Source organism: Haliaeetus albicilla, chromosome 27, assembly GCF_947461875.1.
Source record: "Haliaeetus albicilla chromosome 27, bHalAlb1.1, whole genome shotgun sequence".
Lineage (NCBI taxonomy): Eukaryota > Metazoa > Chordata > Aves > Accipitriformes > Accipitridae > Haliaeetus > Haliaeetus albicilla.
The window spans coordinates 12,565,904-12,588,766 of record NC_091509.1 but is presented as its reverse complement, the minus strand read 5'-3'; the positions used below and the strand labels follow the sequence as shown (position 1 = coordinate 12,588,766).

The following is a 22,863-nucleotide window of genomic DNA, read 5'->3' as shown; positions in this document are numbered from 1 at the left end:
GTCTTGCCAAGTGGGAGGGCGTGGGGGGAGCCCGGCTGTGCCCAGACACCCGGGGCAGGGAAGGGAGAGCTCCGACAGCCTTGCACGGCAGCGGCGCAGGCAGGGGGACAGCTCAGACCACAATGCGTTTTATTTACATTGTACACCTCGAGAGAAGACGCTTAAATAAATCTGCAAAGTATCAGGCAGCATCTCCGAGAGATAAGTTAATGGCTGCCGCTGGATCACAGCAGTGACTCTGGGAAGCAGCTCCTGCAGAAGCCGGCTGGCAGGGAGAGGGTCCCTAGGGGTGATGGCCCATGGCTTCTGGCACCACAGGAGGCTCCCGGCACCACACGGCAGCCCTCTGCCGCTCCGCACACCGGGAAGAGAGCAGTCCGTGGGGCTGCGCGCCGCTGCTGCGTTGCAGATGGGCCCATACAGCTAAAACACAGCAGGTAAAAAAATGGAGGAGTCTGGCGTGCACCGGCTGCCCGGCCGGCAGCAGCAGTTCCCTTTTGGCAGGAGGTCTCAGTGGTGGCAGCAGCTGTAGAAGTAGGCGCCACTCCTCTGGCCCAGGTCAACACCTTTCTCCTCTGGAAAAGAGCAGGGGTGGCAGGCTGCTGGCACATCCACACACACAATGCCATGTGGGAGCCCAAAAGCTGCTGGTGCCAGGCCTGGGCCCTGGCAGGTCCCTTGGGGAGGGGTTTGGTGCCCCCGCAGAAAAGCGGTAGGGCTCACGGCTATGGCACAGCCCAGGGCTGGAGGCGTAGCCGGGCTGAGCACGCCTGGACAGGCCTGGTGCAGAGCTGAGAGCCAGTCTCACAGCCAGGCAAGGTCCCTGGCTGCCTGTCTGCCAAAGGCCACCCGTGGCCCAGTTGGGTGGATGTGCTGAGCCTGGCCTGAGTGGAGACAAGGACGTCGTGAGGGGACCCAAGCTCCACAGGACAACCCCCGGCACGGAGCCGCAGCGGCCCCAGGGAAGGTGGGGGCAAAGAAGTGCCCTGCCAGATGTCACAGCACTCATCTTCAGCACCCTCCCCACGGCACGTGCACCCCCCTGGCATGGGTAAGGGTGCTTGGGGAGGGATGGATCCTGCCCACTCACCTGTCATCACCTGGAAGGCGGTGAAGTGGACGTAGTCCTCAGCCACCTTCTGGAACAGCTCATCTGCAGGGAGAGCAGGCAGGGTGGGTGCAGGTAGTCCCACTGCCTGGCAGAGCCCCCCCCAACCCTGCTCAGGCAGGGGCATGGCCTGCTACTCACCCACGCTCTGGCCCGTCTTACTGGAGGTCTCGAAGAGCTCTGCCTTGATCTCTGAAACGAGGCCCCAGGTTAGCGCCTGCTGCGGGTGCAGGATGCAGCCCCGCAGGCTCACCTGCCCCCGGAGTCACCCCCTCAGGCACGGCTGCTGACAGCGGGCTGGCAGGGACCCAGGGTCCCGTCCCCTTGGCCCAGCTGGCCACGTGCCTGCCCGTGTCGGGACATGCTGTGCCCAGGGAGGTCCCTGGCAGATCCAGGGCCACCACCGCACAGGGAGCCCTGGTGTCTGGAGCCATTCGATCCACTGTGGGTCCCGGGCAAGGGCAGAGCACCTCACACCTCCCAGGCACGCATGGATACAGAGCTGCACCCCCTCTCGCCCCCCACCCATTTGGTGCTGCGGGAGCCCGGGAAGGGCCAGCACTGCCCAGCCGCAAGCATCCCGGCCCCATGCAGTGCCCGGCCGTACCGTCAGCGTAGTCCTGCACGTCGTGGAAGTCAACCCCCCGCTTCCTCCTGTCCTCCTCCAGCAAGTCGCTCTTGGTGCCACACAGGTAGATCCGGCAGCCCTGCGGCAGGCAGAGGGGCAGGAGGGATGCACCTGCCGACCTGGCACAGCCACCAGCTCCCCTTCCCTGCCGGTGAGGCTCCGCAGCCCCCCCCAGCCCCCTCAGCCCGGCCATACCTCCTCGCAGTTCTGCAGCTCGTTCACCCAGAACTTGGCTCGCTGGAAGCTGCTGCTGTCGGTGAGATCTGGGGGAGAGGGTTCAGGGTCTGTCCCCTCCCTCCTGCACCCACCCCGTGCCACGACGCCTGACCCACTGGTGCCGATGCTGGCACCAAGTCAGCCCGGGACCTTCGCGGCTGCCGGCTCCTTCCTCTTCGTGCGGCATCGTGCCCTTACCGTAGCAGACGACGGCGGCCCGTGCCCCACGGTAGTAGATGCGGCTCATGGCCTCGTAGCGCTCCGAACCAGCCGTGTCCTGGGGGTGGCAGGGAAGCACTCAGCCGGTGGGGGGGCATCTCGGGGGTCCCCACGGCAGGGGGGTGGGGGGTGGCCGGGGATGGCAGTGGGGCGCTGGCACAGCCCTCGCCCCCACACTTACCCAGATCCCCAGGGTCACCGTCTGGTCCCCCACGGACATCACCTTAGCCACGAAGGCAGCCCCGATCGTCTGGAAGGGAAGCAGGAGGGGCGGTGGGCACCGACCCCGGGGGACACCGGGGGCACTCGGCCCGAGGACACGGTGGGCATCTGGCCTGGGAACACGGACGGGAACCGGTCCGGGGACGCGGCGGGATCCTGCCCGGGGACGCGGCGGGCATCTGGCCTGGGAACACGGGGAAGGGGGAACCGGCCCGGGGGAACCCAGCCGGAAACTCGGTGGGGAAACGAGGGGGACCGGCCCGAGGACGAGCGGGGCACCATCCCTGGGACACCGTTCCGGGGACGTGGAGGAACCCCCCCCACACACTGCCCCGCGGTGGCCCGTCCGACGGCAGGGCCGGTGCCCGGTGCGGTCACTCACGTTCTGGTAGGGCCCGGGCCGGAAGCGGCGGTGGGCGCAGCGCTCCACCAGGCTGCTCTTGCCCACGCCCTCCTGCCCCAGCAGCACCACCTTGGCGTCCACCCGCCGACCGCTCATCCTCCCGCCGCCGCCGCCGCCGCCGCGGGGCGGGGCCGCAACCGGGCGGGGCGGGGCCGGCGCGGCGGAAGCGCGCGGCGGGGCGGGGGGAAAGGGGAGGGGGCGGGGGCCAGCGGCGGAAGTGCGCAGGGGCGAGGCGGAAGTGCGCGGCGCGGAGGGGCGGGGCGGGCGGAGGCGGCGGTGGCGGCGGGCAGAGGCCGCATGGCGGCCGCCCAGCAGGCGCGGGCCGGAGCGGGCGCGGCGGCGCGGGCCTGAGCGGCGGCGGAGGCCCATGGGGAAGTACTGCGCCAGCCTGGGCGTCCTCAAGGGGCCCTGGGACCAGGTCTTCGCCGCCTTCTGGCAGCGCTACCCCAACCCCTACAGGTGCGCCACGGCCGCCCCCCCCCCCGGCCTTCCCCCGGGGCCCTGCCCTCTGCCCCCCCCCCCCAAAAACAGTTCCTTCCCCGCGATCTGCCGCGGCCCTCTGCCCCCCTCCGAAGGGTCCTTCACCCCGGTCCCCCGCGGGACGGTGACCCCTAGTCCCCCCACCCCCCCAGGCCCTGTCCCCGGGGGTCCCACGGGGGCGGGGCCCTGTGCTCGCCCCCGCACCAGAGACTTCAGGGATGGGTGCCCCACACCAGCAGTTGCCAGGAGGCAGCTGGTTCTTCCTCTCCCTTAATACCACAGCTATTTTCCCCACCCCCGCAGTGCCTGGTGGGTCCCAGCCCCAGGGGGGCTGGGGGTTGGCCAGGAGCAGAGCCTGATGTTTTCTTCCCCCTCCCCATTTTAGCAAACATGTCCTGACTGAAGATATCGTGCACCGGGAGGTGACGGCGGACCACAAGCTGCTCTCCCGGCGGCTCCTGACCAAGACCAACCGGATGCCCCGCTGGGCAGAGCGCTTCTTCCCGGCCAATGTCGCCCACTCCGTCTACATCCTGGAGGACTCTATCGTGGACCCCAAGAACCGAACCATGACCACATTCACCTGGAACATCAACCACGCACGTCTCATGGTAGGTGCCCGCAGGCGGGCGTGTGGCCGGGTGGCAGGTGCCAGTCAGTGTCTGCAGCCACATTGTGCCTTGTGCAGGTGGTGGAGGAGCGCTGCGTGTACCAGGTGAACCCGGAGAACAGCAACTGGACCGAGGTCAAGCGGGAAGCCTGGGTCTCATCCAGCCTGTTTGGTGTCTCACGGGCCGTCCAGGTGAGTGCTGCCAACTGCTCGAGCAGCGCTGCATACCCTCCTTTGGAGAGGCTTTAAAGCTGCTGCTCCTCCCTGCTCTACCCCTTCCTTGTGCTGGTTTTTCCACCCTTGCCCCTCATTCCCCCAATTCTCATGAACTCTTGGGGTGCCCAGAACCATCACTGCTGGTGGTCATGACCTCACCAGACGTTTGGGACTGGTCAAGCTGGGACAAAGCCCCAGGGGCTGTGTCTGACCAGGGAGCTGGGCTTGCACCTTCACTGACTTTTCCCTTGCAGGAGTTTGGTCTGGCCAGGTTCAAAAGCAACGTGACCAAGAGCACTAAGGGATTTGAATATGTGCTAGCAAGAATGCAAGGTGAGCACCCGAGGGCAGGCTGGGCCTGACCGGGATGGGTCTCTTAGAGTTACAGGCCACACTGGGAACACTTCAGTCCAGGGGCAGGTCGTGGCTTGAACTAATCCGACTGTGAAATCCTTGTCCTTTGCCCCCATGTCTTGGCACAGCCCGCTCTTCCTGAGCGGAGCAGCCAGGCAGCACTTAGAAGGCCGGGCAGGGGCGGAGTGCAGGCAGGAGGGGATGTAACGCAGCAGCAGTCACGTGCCTGCAGTTCCCCTTCTTGACGTGCCCTGACGCACGCAGGTCAGGAGCACCAGGCTCATCTTCCCCACCGCATGCGGAAGTCGCCTCTGTGCCTAGGCGATGGGGCTGGTCTAGCTTGCATCAGCTGGCACTCCTGTGCCAGGGCAGGGTGGAGGCCCGCTGGGGCTGGGTTAACAACTTCTATGTTACAGGAGAAGCTCCATCCAAAACACTGGTGGAGACAGCTAAGGAAGCGACCGAGAAAGCCAAGGAGACGGCTCTGGCTGCTACGGAGAAAGCCAAGGACTTGGCGAGCAAGGCAGCCACCAAGAAGAAGCAGTACGTGTGAGGGGCCGGGCACAGGTGGGCGCTGGCTGCACCAGAACAGATAGGAGCCTCCTTAGATTTTATATTTTTAAACAAACTGTACAAGTCTGACAATCAGCTGCTGTTAGACCCTTTCTGAGATGTAACTATCATTAAAGAATTTACTCCCACCTCAGACTGGGCCTGGGGCTGGCCTGGCTAGAGCAGAGCCCAGCGCTGTCCTCTCCGGGGATCCAGCCCGCTGCCTGGGGTCTGGGCTTGCAGGCAAGACGCAGGCAGGAGTTTCACCAAGTGCCTTTACTAGAACGGTGTCAGGTATGTACAAGAGAGGGGGGCGGCTGCAGGAGTGTGAAGGCAGGTTGCTTAATGCATTCCTTTCCCCTTCCTGGCTCTCCAGGGGCTGCAGAGCCCTGCTGTAGGCGTGTCTGCTGGGGGTGGCACTGCCCCAGACCCACGCCAGGCAGCCCCCGGCCCCCAGCCTGCCTGGGCGCGCATGAGGGGGAGGCAGGAGGGTGTCCCTGTGACAGCCAGGCCCTCATCCAGTGGCTCTTGCAGTGCATTCTGGTGCACAGCGGGTGCCACAGTGCTGTGCCAGCCCTGTGCGCCCAGCGCCGTGGCTGGTACTGCTTAGTGGCCCAGCTGTGGGGGAGCCAAGCCGGGTGCTTGTACCCACCCCATGGCCCCTTACCCAGGCAGCCGTGATGAGGCCAGCGGAGGCTGCGTTTCTGGCAGCGGCAGGCAGGGAGAAGGCAGGCAGGCAGTGCAGGAAAGGCAGCAGGCACTGTCAGGACGCGGGGCTGCGAGGGCTGGAGTAGCTGTGGTCCCTCCCGGTGCAGAAGCTGGGCAGCAGGTCCCCACTGAACACTGCACCGTCCACCTCTATCTCAGCATCCTCTGGGCACCAGGGAGGGCAGGGGGATGCTGGGTTAGGCCCCTGGCAGCCTCCCCTTCCCTGCCCACCCTCCCTCCCCTCACTCACCTCCCTCGGAGGGTTCTGAGAGCTGGGATGAGTCTAGGCTGTCTGCCCGTGCCCGTTCCCCTCCTGTGGGTGAGAGCAGCCGTTCCAGCCGCCGCCGCAGGCTCCGCTGCCGATTGCGCAGCCGGTCCTTGGCCCTCCGTGCCCTCAGCTCTTGCTCCTCCAGTCTCTGCAGGGATCCAGTGAACCGTAAACAGGGTCCTAAGCTGGGCAGCCCTGTTGCCTCTTGGGGGCCCTCTGGCCAGGTCCCCGGCTGGAGGGCCCCTGAGAGGTGGCAGAGCCACCCCCCTCACCTGGATGTGAAGCCGTGCACGGTGCAGGAGGCTCAGCGTGGTGGAACGGGCCGGCCCCGCGCCTACCGGCACCTGCTGCTTCAGCCGCTCCAGGCAGCACCGGAGCTGGGCTCTCCTGCGGCCGGGGCAGGGGGGGGACACGGGTGAAACGGCTGTCAGTCCCAAGGGGCCACGGGCACGGCCACCTCCTGCCCCGCCGCTCCCCACCCCCGTACCTGTGCTTCTCCAGCGCGTTGTGCACCGACCTGCGGGAGAGCCCCAGGCGATCAGAACCGGCGCTACCGGCCGCCGCCACCCCCCCCCCTCCGCCACCAAGCCCCACCGCTCACCTGACGCTTCCCACGGCCCGGCGGGACCGCGCGGGGCAGAGCGAGGCGTAACCGTGCTCGGCCTCGGCCAGGCACGGCGGGTACCGGGGACCGACCGCCCCGCGCTCCCGCCGCTCCAGGAACTCGGCCGCCTGCAGCAGCACCTGGATGCTGGTGACCGCCGGCTCCATGGCTGGGGAGGACGAGCCGCGCGCTCATTGGCTGTTGGGCGCCCCGGGGCGCTGACGTCGGCGCGGCGGGGAAACAAATTCGGGCGGGAAAGCGCGTGCTTCAAATTTGAATCGGCGGGAGGGACGGGGCGGGATACGCCCCCTCTACCGCTCGGCCACGCCCCCTCTACCGCTCGGCCACGCCCCCGAGTGGGTGCGCCCGGGTCCAGGTCCATGCACGCCCGTGGGGAGACGTGTCGGTGCGTGTGCGGTCACGCCGGTGGGACGGAACGCGCGCGTGTGTGTCCACGTAAGCCAGGCTGCCTGCGTACTCCCACTGCCACCCAGCCCACGCGGGGCACCCCCCCGGCACCCACGGGTGTCCCCGAGCCGGCTGCCCCCACCCGCCCCCCAGGAACCGCCGCGTCCCAGCGCCATAGGGCCCAGCCGAGCGGGTTTATCTCTTTATTAAAATCCATGGGGCGGAGGCGGTGGGGAGGGGAGCGCCGGGCCCCGGGCGGGGGGGGGGGGTGGCCAGGCTCCGGGCACGGCCCGGGCCGCCCCGGGGCACCCGCCGTCATGTGAGGGCTGTTTGCACCGTCTCAGACCAGGCCCCGGGGGGGGCGGAGGGGGGGAAGACTCTGCCCCGGGCCCAACAGCAGCCAAAGTTCACCTGGAAAAAAAAAAAAAACACCAAACCACCACGAAGCACAGCTCCAGCACGGGAGGGGGCAAGGACGCAGGGGCACGCGGCTTGCCGAAAGCGAGACACAGCCACAGTGCGTCGGGTGAGGCGGTCCTGCGCCCACCATGGCCCTGGCCCCGCCAGCGTGGGACACAGGTTGCCGCCGTGCGTGGGGTCTCGCCGCCGTGCGTGGGGTCTCGCCGCCATGCGTGGGGTCCGGCTGCCGTGCCCACCCGGCCCTGTGGGGCCGCAGAGCCACCCAGCAGCCCTGAAGTCCACCCAGCAGTCCTTTTCCCCCCAGGCCCAGTCTGCGGCCTCCTATGGATGCGGATCTGGCACGGGGGGGCTCTCACTGGCTCCGGGCACGCCGTGGCGCAGGCGAGAGGTGCGTGGTGTAGCAGTGCGTGCAGACACGCACGGGTTTCAGCTGGCCGTAGTGTGGCAGCGCCGCGGCATGCGGCGAGCATCGGGCACAGAAGATCTGCCGGGAAAGGGCCGGAGTGGGGCTGAGTGGAGCTGGGCCCCCGGGAGACCCCGCGCACCCCAGCCCGGCCCACTCCTACCTTCCCGCAGCTGCGGCAATGGTGCCGGCGGCGCAGTAGTGTGAAGGGCGAGCGGCAGGCAGAGCACTGGCTGCATGTGCTGTCCGGCACCCACTCAGGCAGCCGGCAGGCACCTGCTGGGCAAAACACATCAGTAAAAGCCCCCCACCCTGTCCCCCATCACCACGCCAGCCCCGGGAACATCCCTGGCCCCCTGCCTGGACCCATGCTCCTGGGTGTCCTATGGCTGCTCTGCTGAGCCAGCCCCAGGCAGGACATGGCAACTGTCCCTGCATGCCTGAGGCTGCCCAAGGCAGCCGGACTCCCCCCACCAGGCAGGATCAGGTCAGGATCAGCCCCAGCCTCACACCCTGCCCCAGAGCCATGGCACCCCGGGCAGCCCCTTACCTGCCCTCCGGAGCCCGGCAGCCTCCGTGGGGCTAGAGCACAGGGGGCAGTCGGCCACACGAGGAGCATCCGCTGTACATGGGTCACCGTCCTCTTCTTCTGCGGGGACAAGGTCTGTGGTAGTCCAGCCAAACCAGGGCTGGGCTCAGCCCCGTGGGGCTGGACACTGTGGCCACGTTGTCCCCATGCCTGGGGCTGCGGCCTCGTCTCACCAGGGACAGGCGATAGGCAGGGCAGAGAGGAGCCGTCCCTCATGTCCCCAGGGGTTACTTACGGCTGGCACTCGGCTCCTCCGAGGACTCTGCCTGCGAGGCGACAATCTTGAAGACCGTTTTCAAGATGCTCCGCAGGTCACTGGCAAAGTTGGTCTGGAGCTGATCGGCCACCCCTGCACGGGGAGGGTGGGGGGTCAGGGTGCTGGGGGTGGGGTCAGGGTGCTGTGGGGGGTGGTGAGGGGGTCACTCACCCGAGATGCAGACAAAGAGGGTGTGCAGCATGTCCTTAGTGCTGCTGTAGCGGGAGCGCAGCTCTAAGCAGCGGGCACCCGGGGTGGCATCAAGCCCTGTCCCCGGGCTGCTCTCGGGAGGCTGGAGGCTGCACAAGAGGGAGGTGACAGTTACCCCAGGGGTGGCACAAAAAGTCCCCTTCCCAGTGGGTGGGGATCTGCCACCTTGGCCCCGCTCCCTCCCTGCCACACACCCCCATTGTGAGTTGGTGCCCGGGTTGTCCACCGCACCGGGGGGTCCCGGCTGCGTCGTGCAGGTGGGGGGTGGTGGGGTGGCATGGGCGACCTCCAGCAGACCCCAGGGAGCAGGGGGGTCTGCTCTGGGCATGGCTGCCCCCCAGGCTGGGGAGGTGGCTGGAACGCAGGAATCCTCCAGTTCGGCTGTGCACAGGCTCCTCTCCAGCAGGCAGAGCTCCTCTGCCGACAGCACCCGCAGCAGGTCCCTGTGGCAAGGGGATGGTGTCAGCCCCACGTCATGGCCCCAGTGTTGCCCCACGGCCCCACCCACGGGTGCCCATCGCCCCCCCTGCCACATACCTGATCCTCTTCAGGAGGTTGTAGAAAGGGCTGAAGACCTGGGACATTTGCTCAGGGCTCCGCTCCAGGCTGAGGGGACCCTCGGGGTAGATGAGGAGGCCACTGCGAGGGGACAGAGCCCAACTCACATCTGGGGGTTGCCCAGGACCCCATGTCTCCAGGGGGAGAAGGGGCTGCTACAGGGCAAGGAGCACCCAGCCAGCCATGTTCACCCCCTTCTCCAGGGGGCTGCACCCACCTGATAATGGCCAGGCGAGGGATGGTGAACATCAGCAACGGTTCATAGCCATCGATCATCTCCTGGGTCAAGTAGCCCAGACGCAGGGCTCTGAGGGGACACACACCCTTACAGTGGGGCCAAGCCCCGGGACGCTGCCCTACCCCTGAGGCTGCGGTCCCTGCCACCCCCGGCCTGGCGCATGGTGCCCCTCACCTCTCCACCGTCTCACAGAAGAGCACAATGATCTCTTGCTGCCTATAGATCTCCTCGGGAGACTTCACTGCCACCAGCGAGGACACATAGCTGGAGAGATGGGGGGACTGTGAAGCTCCTCCAGCCCTGGCACAGCACACCTCCCCCCAGCACCCTAACCCTGGCCCCCACCTCAGCTCGAACTCCGCGAAGAGCCGGTCGAACTGGATGAGCACAGCCCGGACGGGCTCCGGGTAGGAGCCGGGCTGGCTCAGGCTCTGCTCCCGCAGCACTGTCCGCACCAGCTCCAGGCTGCACAGTAGATTCCTGGCCTGGGGCCGCAGCTGTGCTCCGTCCACCTCCTCCACCTCCAGGAAGGTCCCAGCCAGGAGACACTACCAGGACCAGGGCAGCCATCAGGAGCCAGCGCCTGAGGCAGCGCAGCCCCTACCCCCAGGGCCAGCCCGTGGCGGGGTGTGCCATCCTGGCTGGTGCCCATTGCCCCCCAGCTTGGGGGAGCCAGACGCCATCACCCACCCCAGGACGGCATCCCCAGGCTCACCTCGGCGGCAAACAACATGTGGTTCCCCAGGCTGTCCACCAAGAGTTCCTCGGGGAACTTGACCAGGTAGTCACGGCTGTGCCGCTGTGTGGGAATGCACTCCTCCATGATCCGCTCCAGGACGGCCAGCAGGTGAGCCTGGGGAAGGCAGGGATGTCACCTGCGGCCACCCAGGTGTCCAGGGTCACAGCGGGGCCCAGGCTGCCCCCATACCTGGCTGAGGTGGAGCTGGTTGAGGAGCACCAGGTACTGCTGCGGGTCCAGCTCAGCATCCAGCCCGTTGATCTCGGCCACCACCCGCGTCACCCTCTCGTCGGCAAAGAAGAACTGGGAGAGCAGGCGGGAGTCGGAGCGCTGTGGGGAGAGCAGAGGGGTGATGGTGGGAGCACCCCACAGCTCCGGGTGCTGGGCCAGGGGGAACCCAAATCTCCTGTGCCCACAGCCAGGCAGGGCGGGGGCTGCTGGGGTTTGGTCCCCTGCAGCTGGTCCCTGTGGGGCAGCCCCGGGTCCACGAACACACACTCAGGCAGGTATGTGGGACCCCCATGGCGGCTCCAGCTCAGCCAAGCTGTGCCGGGGGCAGGCAGCCCCCAGCCGAGCCCTCCCGGGGAGCGCCGCCGTCCCCACCCACCCGTGCCTCAGTTTCCCCAGGGGCAGAGCAGGATGAACAAGCTCGGCCGCATCCCGGCAGCGTGGGCACGGATCCGTGTGCAGCTGTAAACACCGGCTCAGGTGAAAGGTCCGTGGGGAGCCCCGGCGGGGAGCGGGCAGCCCGGAGAGACGCTCCTCGCCCCATCTCCCCCCCCAGACCCCCGCGGGGCCGTGGAGATGGAGGGGACCGTGGAGATGGAGGGGGCCGGGGAGGGGAGGATTCTCCTCACCCCGGGAACGGGCGGCGCCGGGACGGGCGCTGAGCTGCCCGGTCCTGCCCGCTGCTGCCCGCACCCCCGCCGCACCTCCAGCCCCGGGGCCGGGGCACCGCTTCCTCCTCCCGCTCCTCCCCGGCGGGCCCCCGCCGCCCGCCTCCTGCGCCCGGTGCCGGCGGAACCCCCGGGCAGCCCCGACGGGGCGGGGAGGGCGGTCCCGGCCCGACGCCCACCCCCCCCGCCCCCCGATCTCACCTTGGGCCGGCGCAGCCACCGGCGGAGGGCGGCGGGCAGCATGGCGCGTCCCGCTGCTCTGCCGCCGCCCGGCTCCCCGCGCCCGCCGCTCGCCGACGGGGCGGGCCGGCACCGGGCACCGCCCGGGGGCGGACCGGGGCGGTGTCCGCCTAGCCCCGGCACCGGGACGAGCCGACGGACCGGTGCCCGCCCCGCTCCGCCCCGCCCGGCCCGGCCCGCGGCGGGACCCGGAGCTTTCCCGCTGCCGGGTGGCAGGAGGCGGCCGCCGCTCGACGGACCGGTTCCCTGTGGCGACACGGGCGAAGGCGGGTCCCCCGTGGGGTGGGCAGGGTGCCCCCGCCGGCTGCCCCCGCTCCCCCTCCCGGTGCCGCGCCCCCGTCTCGGTTCCTGGCTCCAATTCCCGGCTGCAACCCCCGGGGCTGCCGGTTCTCCCCTCCCGGTGCCCGGGCCCTCCCAGTTCCCTGGCTTTTCCCTCCCGGTTCCCCTCTCCCCGCAGCCCCCGAGGCCCAACCTTCCGGGGACAGGGACACCCCCGAGATCCGGCCCTGCAGCCCCTCTTAGCCCCGAGCATCCCCGGGCTGGTGGGGGGGCACTGGGGGGAGGCACCCGTCTGCTCTCTGCTGCATGGGCTGTGCAGGGCATGGGGTGCAGAGCGGGGTGCTGCAGTGGGAGGGGGGCAAAGCAGCCCCTCGGCGGGAGCAGAAGGGGCCGAGTGGCCAAGGAGGGATCAAGGAGGGTGCTCAGGGTGCTGGACACAGAAAGCCACTCATGCCATGCTGGAGGAGGTGGCTGCTCCTGTGCCACTCCAGGCCTGGCACTGCTGCCACAGGATGTGGGTGCCGATAATTCAGGTGGCTGAAAGCCTAATGGGGTGGATTCACAGGTAAAATATCCACCGAGGACAATTAAACAAACACAGTGGCAACACCGCGGCTTGAGGAAGTTCCTGAGTCACGGTGACCCCGCGGCACCCAGGCTGAGCCAGCTGGGTGCGGGTGCGGGGCTGGCCCCAGCGCTGGGGCTCCACGTGTCCCCACGGGCTCCCGCTCTGGTTTTGGCCAGGCAGCGTGTCCTGCCTCCCGTGGCTGGGGGTCCCTGTGCGTGCAGTGAGCCTGGAGCCCTGCCTGTCCCACAACTGCGGGCAGCACTGCCACAGCATTTTTGGGGGCACAGCAGGTTTTCCTTGGCGGCCAAGCGTTCCACGCATCCCTGTGTCACCAGCACCGCACTCTGCCCCACTGAAGGAGGGCAGCTCTGGTGACTTGAGGTGTGGTATGGAGCGAGACCCGGCCTCACACAGACCAATGCCACGATGGGGGGTTTTGGGGTGATGCGTGGCACCGAGGCTGGCAGGGAGGCGAGGGGCTGAGCCGGCCCCCAGCTCTCTTTGGGGGGGGGCACCCCAGGGCTGTGGGACCTGGTGCACCGGGACCACGCAGAGGGGCAGCAGACTCCCGTGGGCAGCCTGGGATCAGGCAGCAGCAGGAAAGCTGGGGCAGTGGGTACTGCACTGCCTGGCTGCACTGCGCTGCATGGGGGGAGCAGGGGAGCCCTGCGCTGGGACCAGGGCATGGGGTGCAGTGTGTAGGGCTTGCCCTGCCTGGACATGGTCACGCAGCTCCAAGGATGCTGTGGTGCTTAGCATGGTGCTGCACAGCCAAGAGGCACTCACCCAGGGTACCGGGAGAGCACTGCTACACAGGGACGGGGTGCAGAGGGGCTGGAAACCCACACATGTGCCATGTGTTCTTCCACCAGTGGGAAGGCTGGGGCAGTGGGCTGCTCATCCACGCTGCAGCGGCCGTACCTGTGTGCCAGGGTTGGAGTGCAGGGGAGCTGCAACCCATGTGTTGGTCCAAGGCTATGTGTCTGGGGTCATGGTGCTGAGCACGGCACTGCACAGCCAGGATGCATCCAGGGTACCAGGAGAGCATCGTTACACGGGGATGGGATGCAGAGGGGCTGGAAAGCCGCATGTGCACCCCAGGGTCATGCAGGAAGGCCAGGGCAGCGGGCAGCATGCTGCACAGCTGCAATGGGTTGGGGGTACCAGTGTGCCAGGACCGAGGTGCGGGGGAGCTACAAACGCACATGTGGGTGTGTGCGTGGGGCTGAGGACGCTGCAGTGCTGGGATGCACCCAGGGTACCCACAGAGCTCTGTTACACGGGGACGGGGAGCAGAGGGGCTGGAACCCACGCGTGCATTGTGGGGTACTGCAACCCCAGGAAGGCCGGGGCAGTGGGGAGTGTGGGTGGGGGTACCGGTGTGCCAAGGCTGGGGTGTGGGGGAGCGGTGTCTGGGGCTGGGACGCCCCGAAGGCACCGGCGCTTTTTAGGACCCGGGGGAGCGGGGGGGGGGGGTCGCGGAGCCGCGGGTGGCGACGGCGCCGCCACCTCCCCCCCGCCAGGTGGCGCTCTGTGGCGCGTCGCTGCCCTCTCACAAAATGGCGGCCGCAGCTTCACCTCGCCGGGCCTTTCTCCCCTCCCTCCTTCCCCCCGGGCAGGGGCCGGACGGGCCGCGCCGCCATATTGGCTGTTGTCCTGGCTGCGGCGGGCGGCGGGCCGCGCTCGCCATGACTCGCAGGCGGAACAAGGCAACAGCGGCGGGTGGCTCCGGGCCTCGCCGTGAGAGGGTGGGGGGTTCCGACGCTGGTCCTCCTCCCCCTCCACCGCCGCCGCCGCCGGAACCGCCCGCCCCGCCTGAGGTGGTAGTGGCGGCGGGCAGCAGCGGGGAGCCCGGCAGAGCCACCGCTCAGGTACCGGGATAGGCCCTGCGGCGGGGAAGGGGCTGTCTCTGAGGGCATTTCAGTCGGTGCGGGGATGGGGCAGGGCCCGGGGGGGCCTCCGGCCCTCCCCGGGCCCTGCCCCATCCCCGCACCAACCCCGGCCTCGGAGCATCCCTGAGGCACCCCTCCTTGAGGCCCTGATGCCCCCCCATCTCTCTCTTCCCGGTTTTGGAGGGTCCTCTGCACCTTCAGGGGTGGTGGTGGGGAAGCCCCGGTAGAAGCACGCTACTGGGGTGCGCTTTGCGTGGGGGGGTGGGGAGCCACGCTGAGGTGAGCGGGGAAGGTGGGAGGTGAAGCCTAAGCCCTTCTCTGAGGGGCTTGGCTGGCTTGGGATGCGGGAGCTACTTTTTACAGCATCCTGGGGCAGGCGTGGGGCAGGGATGGGTGTGCAGGTAGGGCCTGACCTTGGCTTTTGCTGGGCTGGGTGGTGGAGCCGGCTTGTGGCTTTGGGTTGCGGATGTGTTGAGCTGCAGCGGTACTTTGGGATGCCTCTGGCAGATGGCCGGGGCGTTGGGGGCTTCCACTGGTGTGTAGCATCTTGGGGACTCATCTCTCTCAGCAGCTAGGGAAAACTGATCTCTGTCTTTCCTGGGGAGGGTGGATCAGCCAGCAAGCCTGTACACCACCTTTGCATGCTACTCCCCCTGGCATGACGAGCAGCATGAGAGCAAAGGGCTCTTCCAGCCCCAGGGTCTGTGCACCCCTTACTCCGTCCCTGTGTGCAGGGAGATCTGTGTACGCTCTGGAGGGCAGAGCCCCGGGCTCAGGGACAGGCGTGCTCGCTCGGGTGGTGTGGCGTGCTTCAGAGGGTGTTCTCATAGCTCCTTCTTGCGGGAGGGTCCAGCCCTGCCACAGGGTGATGGCAGGTGGCTCGAGCATCTGCCAAACAGGCTGCGGGCTGGCTCCCGCGCCTCTCGCTGCCTGACATCCCTTGACGCGCCTGGCTGCTGCTGCCTGCTCTGGGTCGTGGGCAGGGAGCCCGGGGGTGGGTCCCAGGTCTGGATGCGCTGGGTGGGTTGGGGAGAGCTGTCCTCTTGCCTGCTGTGCACGGTGGTGGCTGCGTCTGCCTCTGCTGAGACATGGGCTGGCCTGGGAGTCCCCTTCTCCCTGTGGCTGTCTGGGCGGGTGGGCAGGGGAGCTGTCCGTGTCCCCCCCCCCCCCCCCCCCCGCTCTCCTTGGCCTCTGACCTTTGCTTCACCTTGAGCCTGGGAGACGCCATCTGTTTCGCAGCAGCAGTTCAATGTGCGGCTCATTGTTGTGGGGCCCCGCTGTGGCGGCAGACAATGGGGGCCCCCTTGCCCGCGCCACGCTGGGTTTGTCACGGCTGTCAGGCCTCTGGTGAGCCCGCAGGCTGTGGCCCGGCTACTGCTGCAGCACTGGGCAGGGAGCCCCAACCTGGCTGCCCTGTAAGGGGAGAGCTTGAAGCAGCGCCGGGGGCTGCACCCCACCCCGGCGCATCTGCGCCGCCGGCTGCGCAGAACAAAGAGGCGGGCGGAAGGGCCTGGGGCTTTCTGGTAACGCAGTGGGGGGTCTGCGACAGGCAAGGAGGGAGGGTTGTGGCTGCCAGACCCCTCTTCGTATCCTTGTGTGGCGATTTCTATGGGTCTCGCTTTGCTTTGCGAGTCCCCTTGGTCCCACTGTACCAGAGGTGATAATGGGAGTTGCTAGTGGCCTCCCAGCCTTGCTTGGTGGTGGGGCTGGCTCTTTAGCACAGTGTGATCTTCCCAAGGGTCCGGAATGCTCTCAGCTGGCACATGGCAGGCTGGCAGCAGGTGGGCAGCCTGAGGCTGCTCTCCTCCAGTGGGAGAAGGTGCAATCCCACATGTGGCCTACAAGAAATTCTCTGGTTTGGTGTCAGTGTCCCAAGGTCTCATTTGCTGCCTCATCTGCCCTGCACCTGCGCCGACCTGTTGCCCTGCTGTGTGGCAGATCACACCTGGGGTGACTCATCGTCTGTGTGTCCTTTTGCAGGTGCTGCCCACCGCCAACCAGTCAGTGCAGACGTGCTGCCTGCTCTGTCACCGGGAGCGCAAGGACTGGGGAGGGCCGTCCCACAATGGGCTGGTTTCCCCAGGCGAGAGGCTGCCACCAGACTTCGTGCCAACGCTTGTGCAGAACCTCTTGGGAGAAATGCCACTGTGGATCTGCCAGAGCTGCCGGAAGAGCGTGGAGGAGGAAGAGCGGCGGGCGGTGCAGGAGCAGGCCCTGGCGGTAAGTGGTTACAGAGCTGGGGTTGGAAAAGCCAGAGCTGTAGCTCCCAGGACCGTGGCGTTGACCGCCCTGTGACACTGGCTGGGTGTGCAGGTCCCCTCCTCACTCAGAGATGAGCACCTCAGACATCCCAGCCTTGCTGCTCTCTACAGCCATGCTGCTCTCCCCAGGGCTGCTGCTGGCTCCTCGGAGAGCGACTGTGGTAGGGCAGAGTGTGGTGCTGCAGAGGCTTGTTCAGCAACCTGTGTTGGGTTGGAGCTGCCTGCCTGGCAAGGCTGGCAGTGTTGCTGCTTCTCTGCCAGCCCTGCTCCACTGTGCATTGTGCCACGTCCCCACTGGCCCCAAGGCTGCTCCCTGCCGTTACACAGGTCTCCTCGGAGCGGCAGCATGTGCCAGGGCAAGTGCTTGCCCATGCATGGAGCTCGGGGGAAGAGAATTTCCCTCCTGCTTGGCTTTATTTAACCCTGGCCTGGTCTGAGCGGGACCGGAGCAGGTGTGTGGCCCTTGGCACAGCCCGGCCATGCTGGTGGGGGCTCTGGGAGCCAGGCTGTGTTCTGTTGGACGGATGGGCTGGTTGCCACCCCCAAGACAGTGACAGGAGCGGCTCTCATGTGCTGAGCCACTGCCTCAGGGCAGTGGAGGGGGTCTCTGTGCCAATGCCCTGGGGCCAAAGGCCTCCCCTCCCAGCCTGCTGCTGCTTCACTCTGTTTTCCTTGCCAGGTCTCGTTATCGCACACATCCTGCAAGTCGCAGTCTTGTGGGGGTGGCTCCCACTCCTCTTCCTCCTCCTCCTCCTCCTCCTCTTCCTCGTGCCACGGGAACTCAGGGGACTGGGACCCCAGCTCTTTCTTGTCTGCTCACAAGCTCTCGGGCCTCTGGAACTCCCAGCACACCAACGGGGCCGCACAGGGCAGCCCCCTCGGGGCCCCCCCTGCTGCACTAGGTGAGTTGAAGCCAGCCGTGGGGTTGAGCAGGACTTTCTGCCCAGTCCTTGGCTTAGGTGGTTTCCTTTTGGGCACCCAGCTGGTGGGCAGGGATGGGCAGGCTGGGCCTCTGAATGCCAGTGCCAGCAGGATGGCTGGATCCCTGCAAAGGCAGAGGGTGCTGGGAGCTGGCCCTAGCTCCACTTTCCTTCCAGGTGACAAGCACCCCAGCCTCGCTCTCTCTCCGGAGTGCGCCAGCCAGGTGTCTGCCATGGCGCCGGGGCTCAAGGCCTGTCCCTACAGCCACGCAGCCTCCCCCACCTCCAGCAGCGCCGCCCCGGGCTCACCTCTGCCTACCTCACTTGACTTTTGCAAGACGCTGCCGAAGCAGTTCAAAAGCATGTGCCGGAGGGCCACCCCGCCAGGTGCGTGCCCAGGGGCAGGGCTGGCCTTATCCTCCTGGCCCACTGCTCCACGTGGCCCTCACTGCCCCAGTGCCTTTCCCCTTACTCTGCTCTCCCTGGGGCAGGGCTGAATCCTGCAGGGGAGATGAGATGCCGCTGAGGCCCCTTGCTTGCAGGGGTGGCTTCTAGCCCGAGTGCCCTGCTGCCTGGGGGGGAGGCAGCATTTGTCCTGTGGAGAAGCAGCCCATGCAGAGGTGGTGGGTGGCTCCAAGCCTGGCCCTGGCCCACGTGGGACAGCTGGTGTCTGACTGTCTCTGCTCCTGCTCCTCTGCAGGTGAGGCCTTCCACTCCTCAGAGCATCATCAGCACTCGGACCTCACTGCTCCTCCCAACAGTCCCACGGGCCTCCCCTCCCAGCCGCCAGCGCTGATCCCCTCCAAGCAGACGCCTGCCCATTCGGGGCCCTTCGGCTCCCCGCCCCACATCCCGCTGGGCACCTCCCCACAGGCTGCACTCTTCCCTGCGCCCAGCACGCAGGTGGCAGCCCCAAAGTCAGCGTCCGAGTCCCCTCCCACTGGTGCGGTCTCACACAGCCCAGGGTCGTGTAAGAGCCCTCACCTGCCCCCTGCCAATGTGCCGCTGCTGAAGATGCCGCCTCCACTCTCGGGCTGCACTCATCCCTGCAATGGGCACTGCAGTACTTCGCTCATCCCTCCTCCCGCCTCCCACCAGCTGCCCAGCACGAACAGGTGAGTAGAGGAGCCCTGCCTGCTTCCAGCCTGTCCTCGCTGGGCAACGCACCCTTTCTCCCACCCCTGCCCGTGGATGTGCTTTTCCCTGCGGAGGGACCGGCTGCCCTGGCGTGGTGGTGCAGAGAGCCGCTGTGTTTGTGGGCCAGTTCCGCTGCTGCAGACCCCTGGTCTCTGAGGGTTGAGCTCTTTTTCTCCCCACGTGTCTTCTCCCTGCGGTTGTCCTTTAGTACTGTGGTGCAGAAGAGACTGTGCTTGCTCCTCCTCCAGCTAAAAGACCCAAAGGAACCACCCGGTCAACCTGCTGTTGGCCAACAGGACCTTTGTCAGTGAGACCCGTCGGGCAGCTGTGGCACTGAGCAAAGGTCCTCGAGAAGATGAAGCCTGTGGACTTGTTCTGCTCGCCTGCTCCCCTGGCCCTCTCTGGGCTGCCTGTGCCCTGGAAGAGAGCACGCTGAGTCACGGGTGCTGGTTCCTCTCCGCTGATTAGCGCTCCCTGCGGAGGGCCAGCCAGGTCCCGAGCTGGAGCTCGAGGAATGGCGCTGTGGGCCGTGCCCTGGCCTCCCTGTCTCTGAGCTGGGTAGTCTGTGCCTGTGGGAGCCGGGCCTGCCTGCACGTGGGGATGTCTGGCAGCTGCATGCAGTTCCAGCGTTTCTCACCTGTGCTACCTGCTGCCCCCAGTGAGTACCGCTCCCTGTCCTGGAATCAGCTTGTGGCCTGGCAGAGGGACACTGCTTTCTGGAGCTCTGGTGCGCCAGCCTCCTGCCTGCCAGAGGCCCTGGGGGGCGAGGAGCTACAGATGTCTTCTGCTGTGGGCTCCTCTGGCATCTCCCCCAGAGGAGGAGGATGCAGGGGAGGGGGTTTGTCTGCCCTGCAAATCCTTCTGCTCGGGCACAGGCTGCCCTGGGAGGGGTGTTCCTACACATGTAGTGTGGGGCAATTTTTGAGACCCCCTGGCTCCCGCTCACCTCTGGCGCTTCTCCCCTTCTCCTCAGGGATCCCTCTTGCAAAGGGCACAAATTCCCAAACGGTACCAGTTGCCACCCGCCGCAGCCATGCGAGGCAGACGAGGGGCTCGGGGAGGACGAGGACAGCAGCTCGGAGCGCAGTTCCTGCACCTCCTCCTCCACCAACCAGAAAGACGGGAAGTTCTGCGACTGCTGCTACTGTGAGTTCTTCGGCCACAACGCGGTGAGTGAGGGGCTGGTCTGCAGCCACCCCTGGTCCTTGCGCTCTGCTCTGCGGTGAGACGTTACATGGTCCGTGTGCTGAGAGTGCGGAGGTGGGCAGGTCTGGCCACGGCTGTTTCTCCATGGGTGTGTGCATCCCCCACTTTGTTTCCAACCTGCCTCATTAGCCTGCTGGTCCCTTTGCTCCCGACTCACAGCTGCCTGCCCAGCCCTGGGGCTTGGTGCAGCCAAGCCAAACCCTGTGGCTTTGTGGTGGAAGACTTCAGCAGGGGCTGTGCCGACTCGTCTTACTGAGATCTCGGGGGAGGGAGCGGTTGGGGAGGTCGGCGGGGGACTGGTGTGGGAGCCAGGGCTGCCTGCGCGTCACGCTGGCTTCGAGCGCCTGCCCGGCTGACAGTGCTTGCTTCCTGCAGCCCCCGGCCGCTCCCACGAGCCGCAACTACGCTGAGATCCGGGAGAAGCTGCGTTCGCGCCTCACCAAGAGGAAAGAGGAGCTGCCGCAGAAACTAGGGCACAACAGCAGCTCAGGAGAGCCCGCTGTGGACCACCGCAACGTGGACGAGCTGCTGGACTACATCAACAGTACAGAGCCCAAGCCCTTGAACAGTGCCAAGGCAGCCAAGCGGGCGCGACACAAGCAGAAGAAGAAGGTGAGGCTGGGCAGAGGGAAGCGCTGCCTGGGGCAGTCTGCAGGAGGGTGGTCAGGACAAGACTGTGCCCCTTGAAGGGCTTTGCCTTCTCTCCGTCATGTCTATTTGGTTTCTTGAGCTCTGTGTCCTTTGCTGCCCTCTCACCTGAGGTGACAGCAATGCCTGTCTCTGTGCAGGGCTTCCCCTTCCTCTGTTCCTGCAAAGGGTGGCCCAGCCCTCCTGGGCGCTTTGGGCTGCGCTGTCCTATCTGCTCCGTACCGTGTCTCTGACAAACGCCATGCATTTGTGGTGGGGAGAGGCAGTGCCGTGATGGCTCATGCTGGTGCCTTGTGCCCAGAGCAGTGTCTGGTGTGCAGCGTGGTAGCTGTTGCAGTGCCTGTGGAGGACATGGGGTGTCCGTGCTGAGCGCCAGCCCTTGGGTTTGCTGCCTGACAAAGCTGGTGCAAGGCTAGCTGCGTGGCCTGTGCCTGTGACTCTGTGGCCCAGGCCACCTGATCCTCATGGCACCTGTGTTGCAGGAGAAGGAGAAAGCCCAGCTGGAGGCAGAGGCCCAGAAGCGGGCAGAGCGCACCCCTGCAGCCAGCCAGGCCAGGGAGCCGGCTGAGGAGAAGCTGCTGGAGTGGCCGGAGCTGGAGCTGGAGCGGGTGAACAGCTTCCTCAGCAGCCGGCTGCAGGAGATCAAGAACACCATCAAGGACTCCATCCGGGCCAGCTTCAGCGTCTACGACCTCAACCTGGACGTCAATGACTTCCCCAAGAAGGCAGCTGTCCTGGAGCAGAAGAACCTGCTCTCCCACCTCAATGGCTCCTCTGACCTGCAGGACATAGACCTGGCTCTGGCCCCGCTCAGCCTAGGCCCCGCCAAGAACCACGCACTGCTGCGGAGTGAGCTGGGCCCCCGATGGGGCGAGGGGCCTGGGGAGCCGCCACCAGCCCCGGCGGCCGAGAACGGTGTGGTGAAGCGCCTCAGCGCTGTGCCCAGCCTCTCCCGCATGATCTGGGTGCAGTCCAAGGCTGCGGACTCTGCTGCAGACGGCAGCGGGCTGAGCCCGGAGCCCAAGGAGGGACCGCAGGCCAAGGGGCCAGAGCCACTGGAGCCGGTGCCCGCGGGGAGCCGGCAACGGAAGAACAAGCGGCAGAGCGGGCAGGCGAAGAAAGGGGAGGGCGCTGCCGCGGGACCCGGTGGCCAGGCCCGGCTGGAGAGCCCTGGTGTGAAGGGGCAGGTGCTGGGAACCAAGCACCCTTCTAAAGCCGGCGCCCCGGAGCCGCAGCGGGCGGCCGGCTGTGCCGAGCTGGGGGAGAGCGGGAAGGGGCAGCCCTGGGGCTGCAGCGGTGGCGGCAGGCTGGAGAAGGAGAGAATCGGCGAGTGGAAAGGCCGGAGGGGAGAGGGCAAAGCGGAGCTGCCGGAGCCAGCGCAGCCGCAGCAGCAGCCGCCTGCCGTGGCTGCAGGGGACCGGCAGCTGCCTGCCCCCCCTGCCCTGGGGGGCTCACCCCAGCCCAAGGGCAAGAGCAGGAAGAGCCGGAACAAGGTGGAGAAATCCAGTACCTCGATCGGTGAGTGCTGGGAGTGCCGCTCTATGCCGCCATCTTTGCGGTGGCCCCTTCCTCCCCTCCGCCCTGCCAGCTGCTAGCCCCCTGCCCGTCCGGCAGTGCTGACCCTCTCCCTGCCCCTCTGCTTTGCCAGATGACGTGTTCCTGCCCAAGGACCTGGACGGGGCAGAGATGGACGAGACTGACAGAGAAGTGGAGTATTTCAAGAGGTGAGGAGGGGGCAGCCCCGGGGGGGGCCAAGCCCAGCCCGGGGAGGGGGCAGGTGGGCAGAGGGGCTGGTGGCCGACCGGGGCTCTCCTCTCCCTGCCAGGTTCTGCCTGGACTCGGCCAAGCAGACGCGGCAGAAGGTGGCGGTGAACTGGACCAACTTCACCCTGAAGAAAACCACTTCCAGCGCAGCCCAGTGAGGTGCGGGGGGGTGGGCTGCCCCCCACCCACCCGCCGCTCGCCTCTCCTCACTGTGCCCCCCGCCCCGCCCCGCGGGCCCCCGCCTCGCCTCGGTGGGGTCCCCTCCTCTGCGGGGGGGGCCCCGGTGCTCTCCTGCCCCGCGGGGACCCCCGGGGCTCCCCCCATCTTCCTCCTGACCCCCTTCCCCCCCACCCCCCTCCCCGCTGCGGGGTGACCCCGGCCGTCCCGTCCCCCTCTCCGCGGGCGCCCGGCTCCCTGCGCCGCGGGGAAGGACCGTGCTGGACCCAATAAAGAACTTTTTAATTTTTTATTTTATTTAAACCCCGCTGTCTGCTGTTTTCTGCCGCGCCCGGGGGCGGGGGGGGGGCGAGGAGGCGGGGCGCCGGCGCCGTGCGCGTTCTGCGCAAGTCTGGCCATCGGGGCGACCCGTCGGGCCCCGGCTCCGCTCCCGCCGCGTGGGCGGGGCGCGCTCTGCCGGGTTGCT

At 67.3% G+C, this 22,863-nt stretch overlaps 5 protein-coding genes across 7 annotated transcripts; 2 read left to right on the top strand and 3 right to left on the bottom strand.

Moving 5' to 3' along the window:
* Positions 1-112: 112 nt before the first annotated feature.
* Positions 113-2,968, bottom strand: RAB24 (RAB24, member RAS oncogene family). The gene is made up of 8 exons (XM_069773035.1): positions 2,776-2,968; positions 2,353-2,421; positions 2,151-2,229; positions 1,932-1,999; positions 1,716-1,815; positions 1,250-1,300; positions 1,091-1,153; positions 113-575 (listed from the first exon to the last, which is right to left on the bottom strand). Exons 1-8 carry the CDS (start codon positions 2,890-2,892, stop codon positions 511-513), a joined length of 612 nt encoding a protein of 203 aa, XP_069629136.1. The 5' UTR covers positions 2,893-2,968; the 3' UTR covers positions 113-510.
* A 77-nt stretch (positions 2,969-3,045) lies between these two features.
* Positions 3,046-5,162, top strand: PRELID1 (PRELI domain containing 1). Its single transcript, XM_069772327.1, has 5 exons — positions 3,046-3,255; positions 3,662-3,887; positions 3,965-4,078; positions 4,357-4,435; positions 4,873-5,162. The coding sequence occupies exons 1-5, from the start codon at positions 3,164-3,166 to the stop codon at positions 5,007-5,009; spliced, it is 648 nt and encodes a 215-aa protein (XP_069628428.1). The 5' UTR covers positions 3,046-3,163; the 3' UTR covers positions 5,010-5,162.
* A 47-nt stretch (positions 5,163-5,209) lies between these two features.
* On the bottom strand, positions 5,210-6,783 carry MXD3 (MAX dimerization protein 3). Of its 2 annotated transcripts, XM_069772328.1 has the most exons (5): positions 6,586-6,783; positions 6,472-6,501; positions 6,257-6,371; positions 5,967-6,132; positions 5,210-5,881 (listed from the first exon to the last, which is right to left on the bottom strand). In XM_069772328.1, the coding sequence occupies exons 1-5, from the start codon at positions 6,753-6,755 to the stop codon at positions 5,772-5,774; spliced, it is 591 nt and encodes a 196-aa protein (XP_069628429.1). In that variant the 5' UTR covers positions 6,756-6,783; the 3' UTR covers positions 5,210-5,771. The 2 variants fall into 2 exon arrangements, with proteins under 2 accessions (XP_069628429.1, XP_069628430.1); XM_069772329.1 differs by lacking the exon at positions 6,472-6,501.
* Positions 6,784-6,995: 212 nt separating this feature from the next.
* Positions 6,996-11,815, bottom strand: LOC138682390 (lateral signaling target protein 2 homolog). 2 transcript variants are annotated; one of them, XM_069773021.1, is made up of 13 exons: positions 11,507-11,815; positions 10,599-10,739; positions 10,386-10,523; positions 10,016-10,218; positions 9,845-9,934; positions 9,650-9,739; positions 9,412-9,513; positions 9,069-9,317; positions 8,836-8,963; positions 8,644-8,757; positions 8,370-8,468; positions 7,983-8,098; positions 6,996-7,900 (listed from the first exon to the last, which is right to left on the bottom strand). In XM_069773021.1, exons 1-13 carry the CDS (start codon positions 11,546-11,548, stop codon positions 7,769-7,771), a joined length of 1,644 nt encoding a protein of 547 aa, XP_069629122.1. In that variant the 5' UTR covers positions 11,549-11,815; the 3' UTR covers positions 6,996-7,768. The 2 variants fall into 2 exon arrangements, with proteins under 2 accessions (XP_069629122.1, XP_069629123.1); XM_069773022.1 differs by having other exon boundaries at positions 6,998-7,900; positions 7,983-8,095.
* Positions 11,816-13,951: 2,136 nt separating this feature from the next.
* FAM193B (family with sequence similarity 193 member B) lies at positions 13,952-22,700 on the top strand. Its single transcript, XM_069772836.1, is given in 12 exon segments — positions 13,952-13,996; positions 13,999-14,061; positions 14,063-14,263; positions 16,265-16,504; positions 17,225-17,447; positions 17,643-17,852; positions 18,166-18,580; positions 19,576-19,771; positions 20,184-20,420; positions 20,939-21,974; positions 22,105-22,180; positions 22,282-22,700. Coding segments are annotated over 12 exon segments (3,039 nt in total). The 3' UTR covers positions 22,379-22,700.
* Positions 22,701-22,863: the final 163 nt, after the last annotated feature.

Excerpts from the sequence above, each read along its gene's own strand:
- PRELID1 (XM_069772327.1), top strand. The coding sequence starts at position 3,164 with ATGGGGAAGTACTGCGCCAGCCTGGGCGTCCTCAAGGGGCCCTGGGAC. Across the intron at positions 4,079-4,356 it reads GTGTCTCACGGGCCGTCCAG|GAGTTTGGTCTGGCCAGGTT; the intron begins GTGAGTGCTGCC and ends TTTCCCTTGCAG. Across the intron at positions 4,436-4,872 it reads TGTGCTAGCAAGAATGCAAG|GAGAAGCTCCATCCAAAACA; the intron begins GTGAGCACCCGA and ends TCTATGTTACAG.
- MXD3 (XM_069772328.1), bottom strand. The coding sequence starts at position 6,755 with ATGGAGCCGGCGGTCACCAGCATCCAGGTGCTGCTGCAGGCGGCCGAG. Across the intron at positions 6,133-6,256 it reads GTGCACGGCTTCACATCCAG|AGACTGGAGGAGCAAGAGCT; the intron begins GTGAGGGGGGTG and ends GGATCCCTGCAG. Across the intron at positions 5,882-5,966 it reads CTCAGAACCCTCCGAGGGAG|AGGATGCTGAGATAGAGGTG; the intron begins GTGAGTGAGGGG and ends CCTGGTGCCCAG.
- RAB24 (XM_069773035.1), bottom strand. The coding sequence starts at position 2,892 with ATGAGCGGTCGGCGGGTGGACGCCAAGGTGGTGCTGCTGGGGCAGGAG. Across the intron at positions 2,422-2,775 it reads GGCCCGGGCCCTACCAGAAC|ACGATCGGGGCTGCCTTCGT; the intron begins GTGAGTGACCGC and ends CTTCCCTTCCAG. Across the intron at positions 1,154-1,249 it reads TAAGACGGGCCAGAGCGTGG|ATGAGCTGTTCCAGAAGGTG; the intron begins GTGAGTAGCAGG and ends CTCTCCCTGCAG.
- LOC138682390 (XM_069773021.1), bottom strand. The coding sequence starts at position 11,548 with ATGCTGCCCGCCGCCCTCCGCCGGTGGCTGCGCCGGCCCAAG. Across the intron at positions 8,758-8,835 it reads CCTCTTTGTCTGCATCTCGG|GGGTGGCCGATCAGCTCCAG; the intron begins GTGAGTGACCCC and ends CTCCCCGTGCAG. Across the intron at positions 8,469-8,643 it reads GGAGGAGCCGAGTGCCAGCC|AAGAAGAGGACGGTGACCCA; the intron begins GTAAGTAACCCC and ends TTGTCCCCGCAG.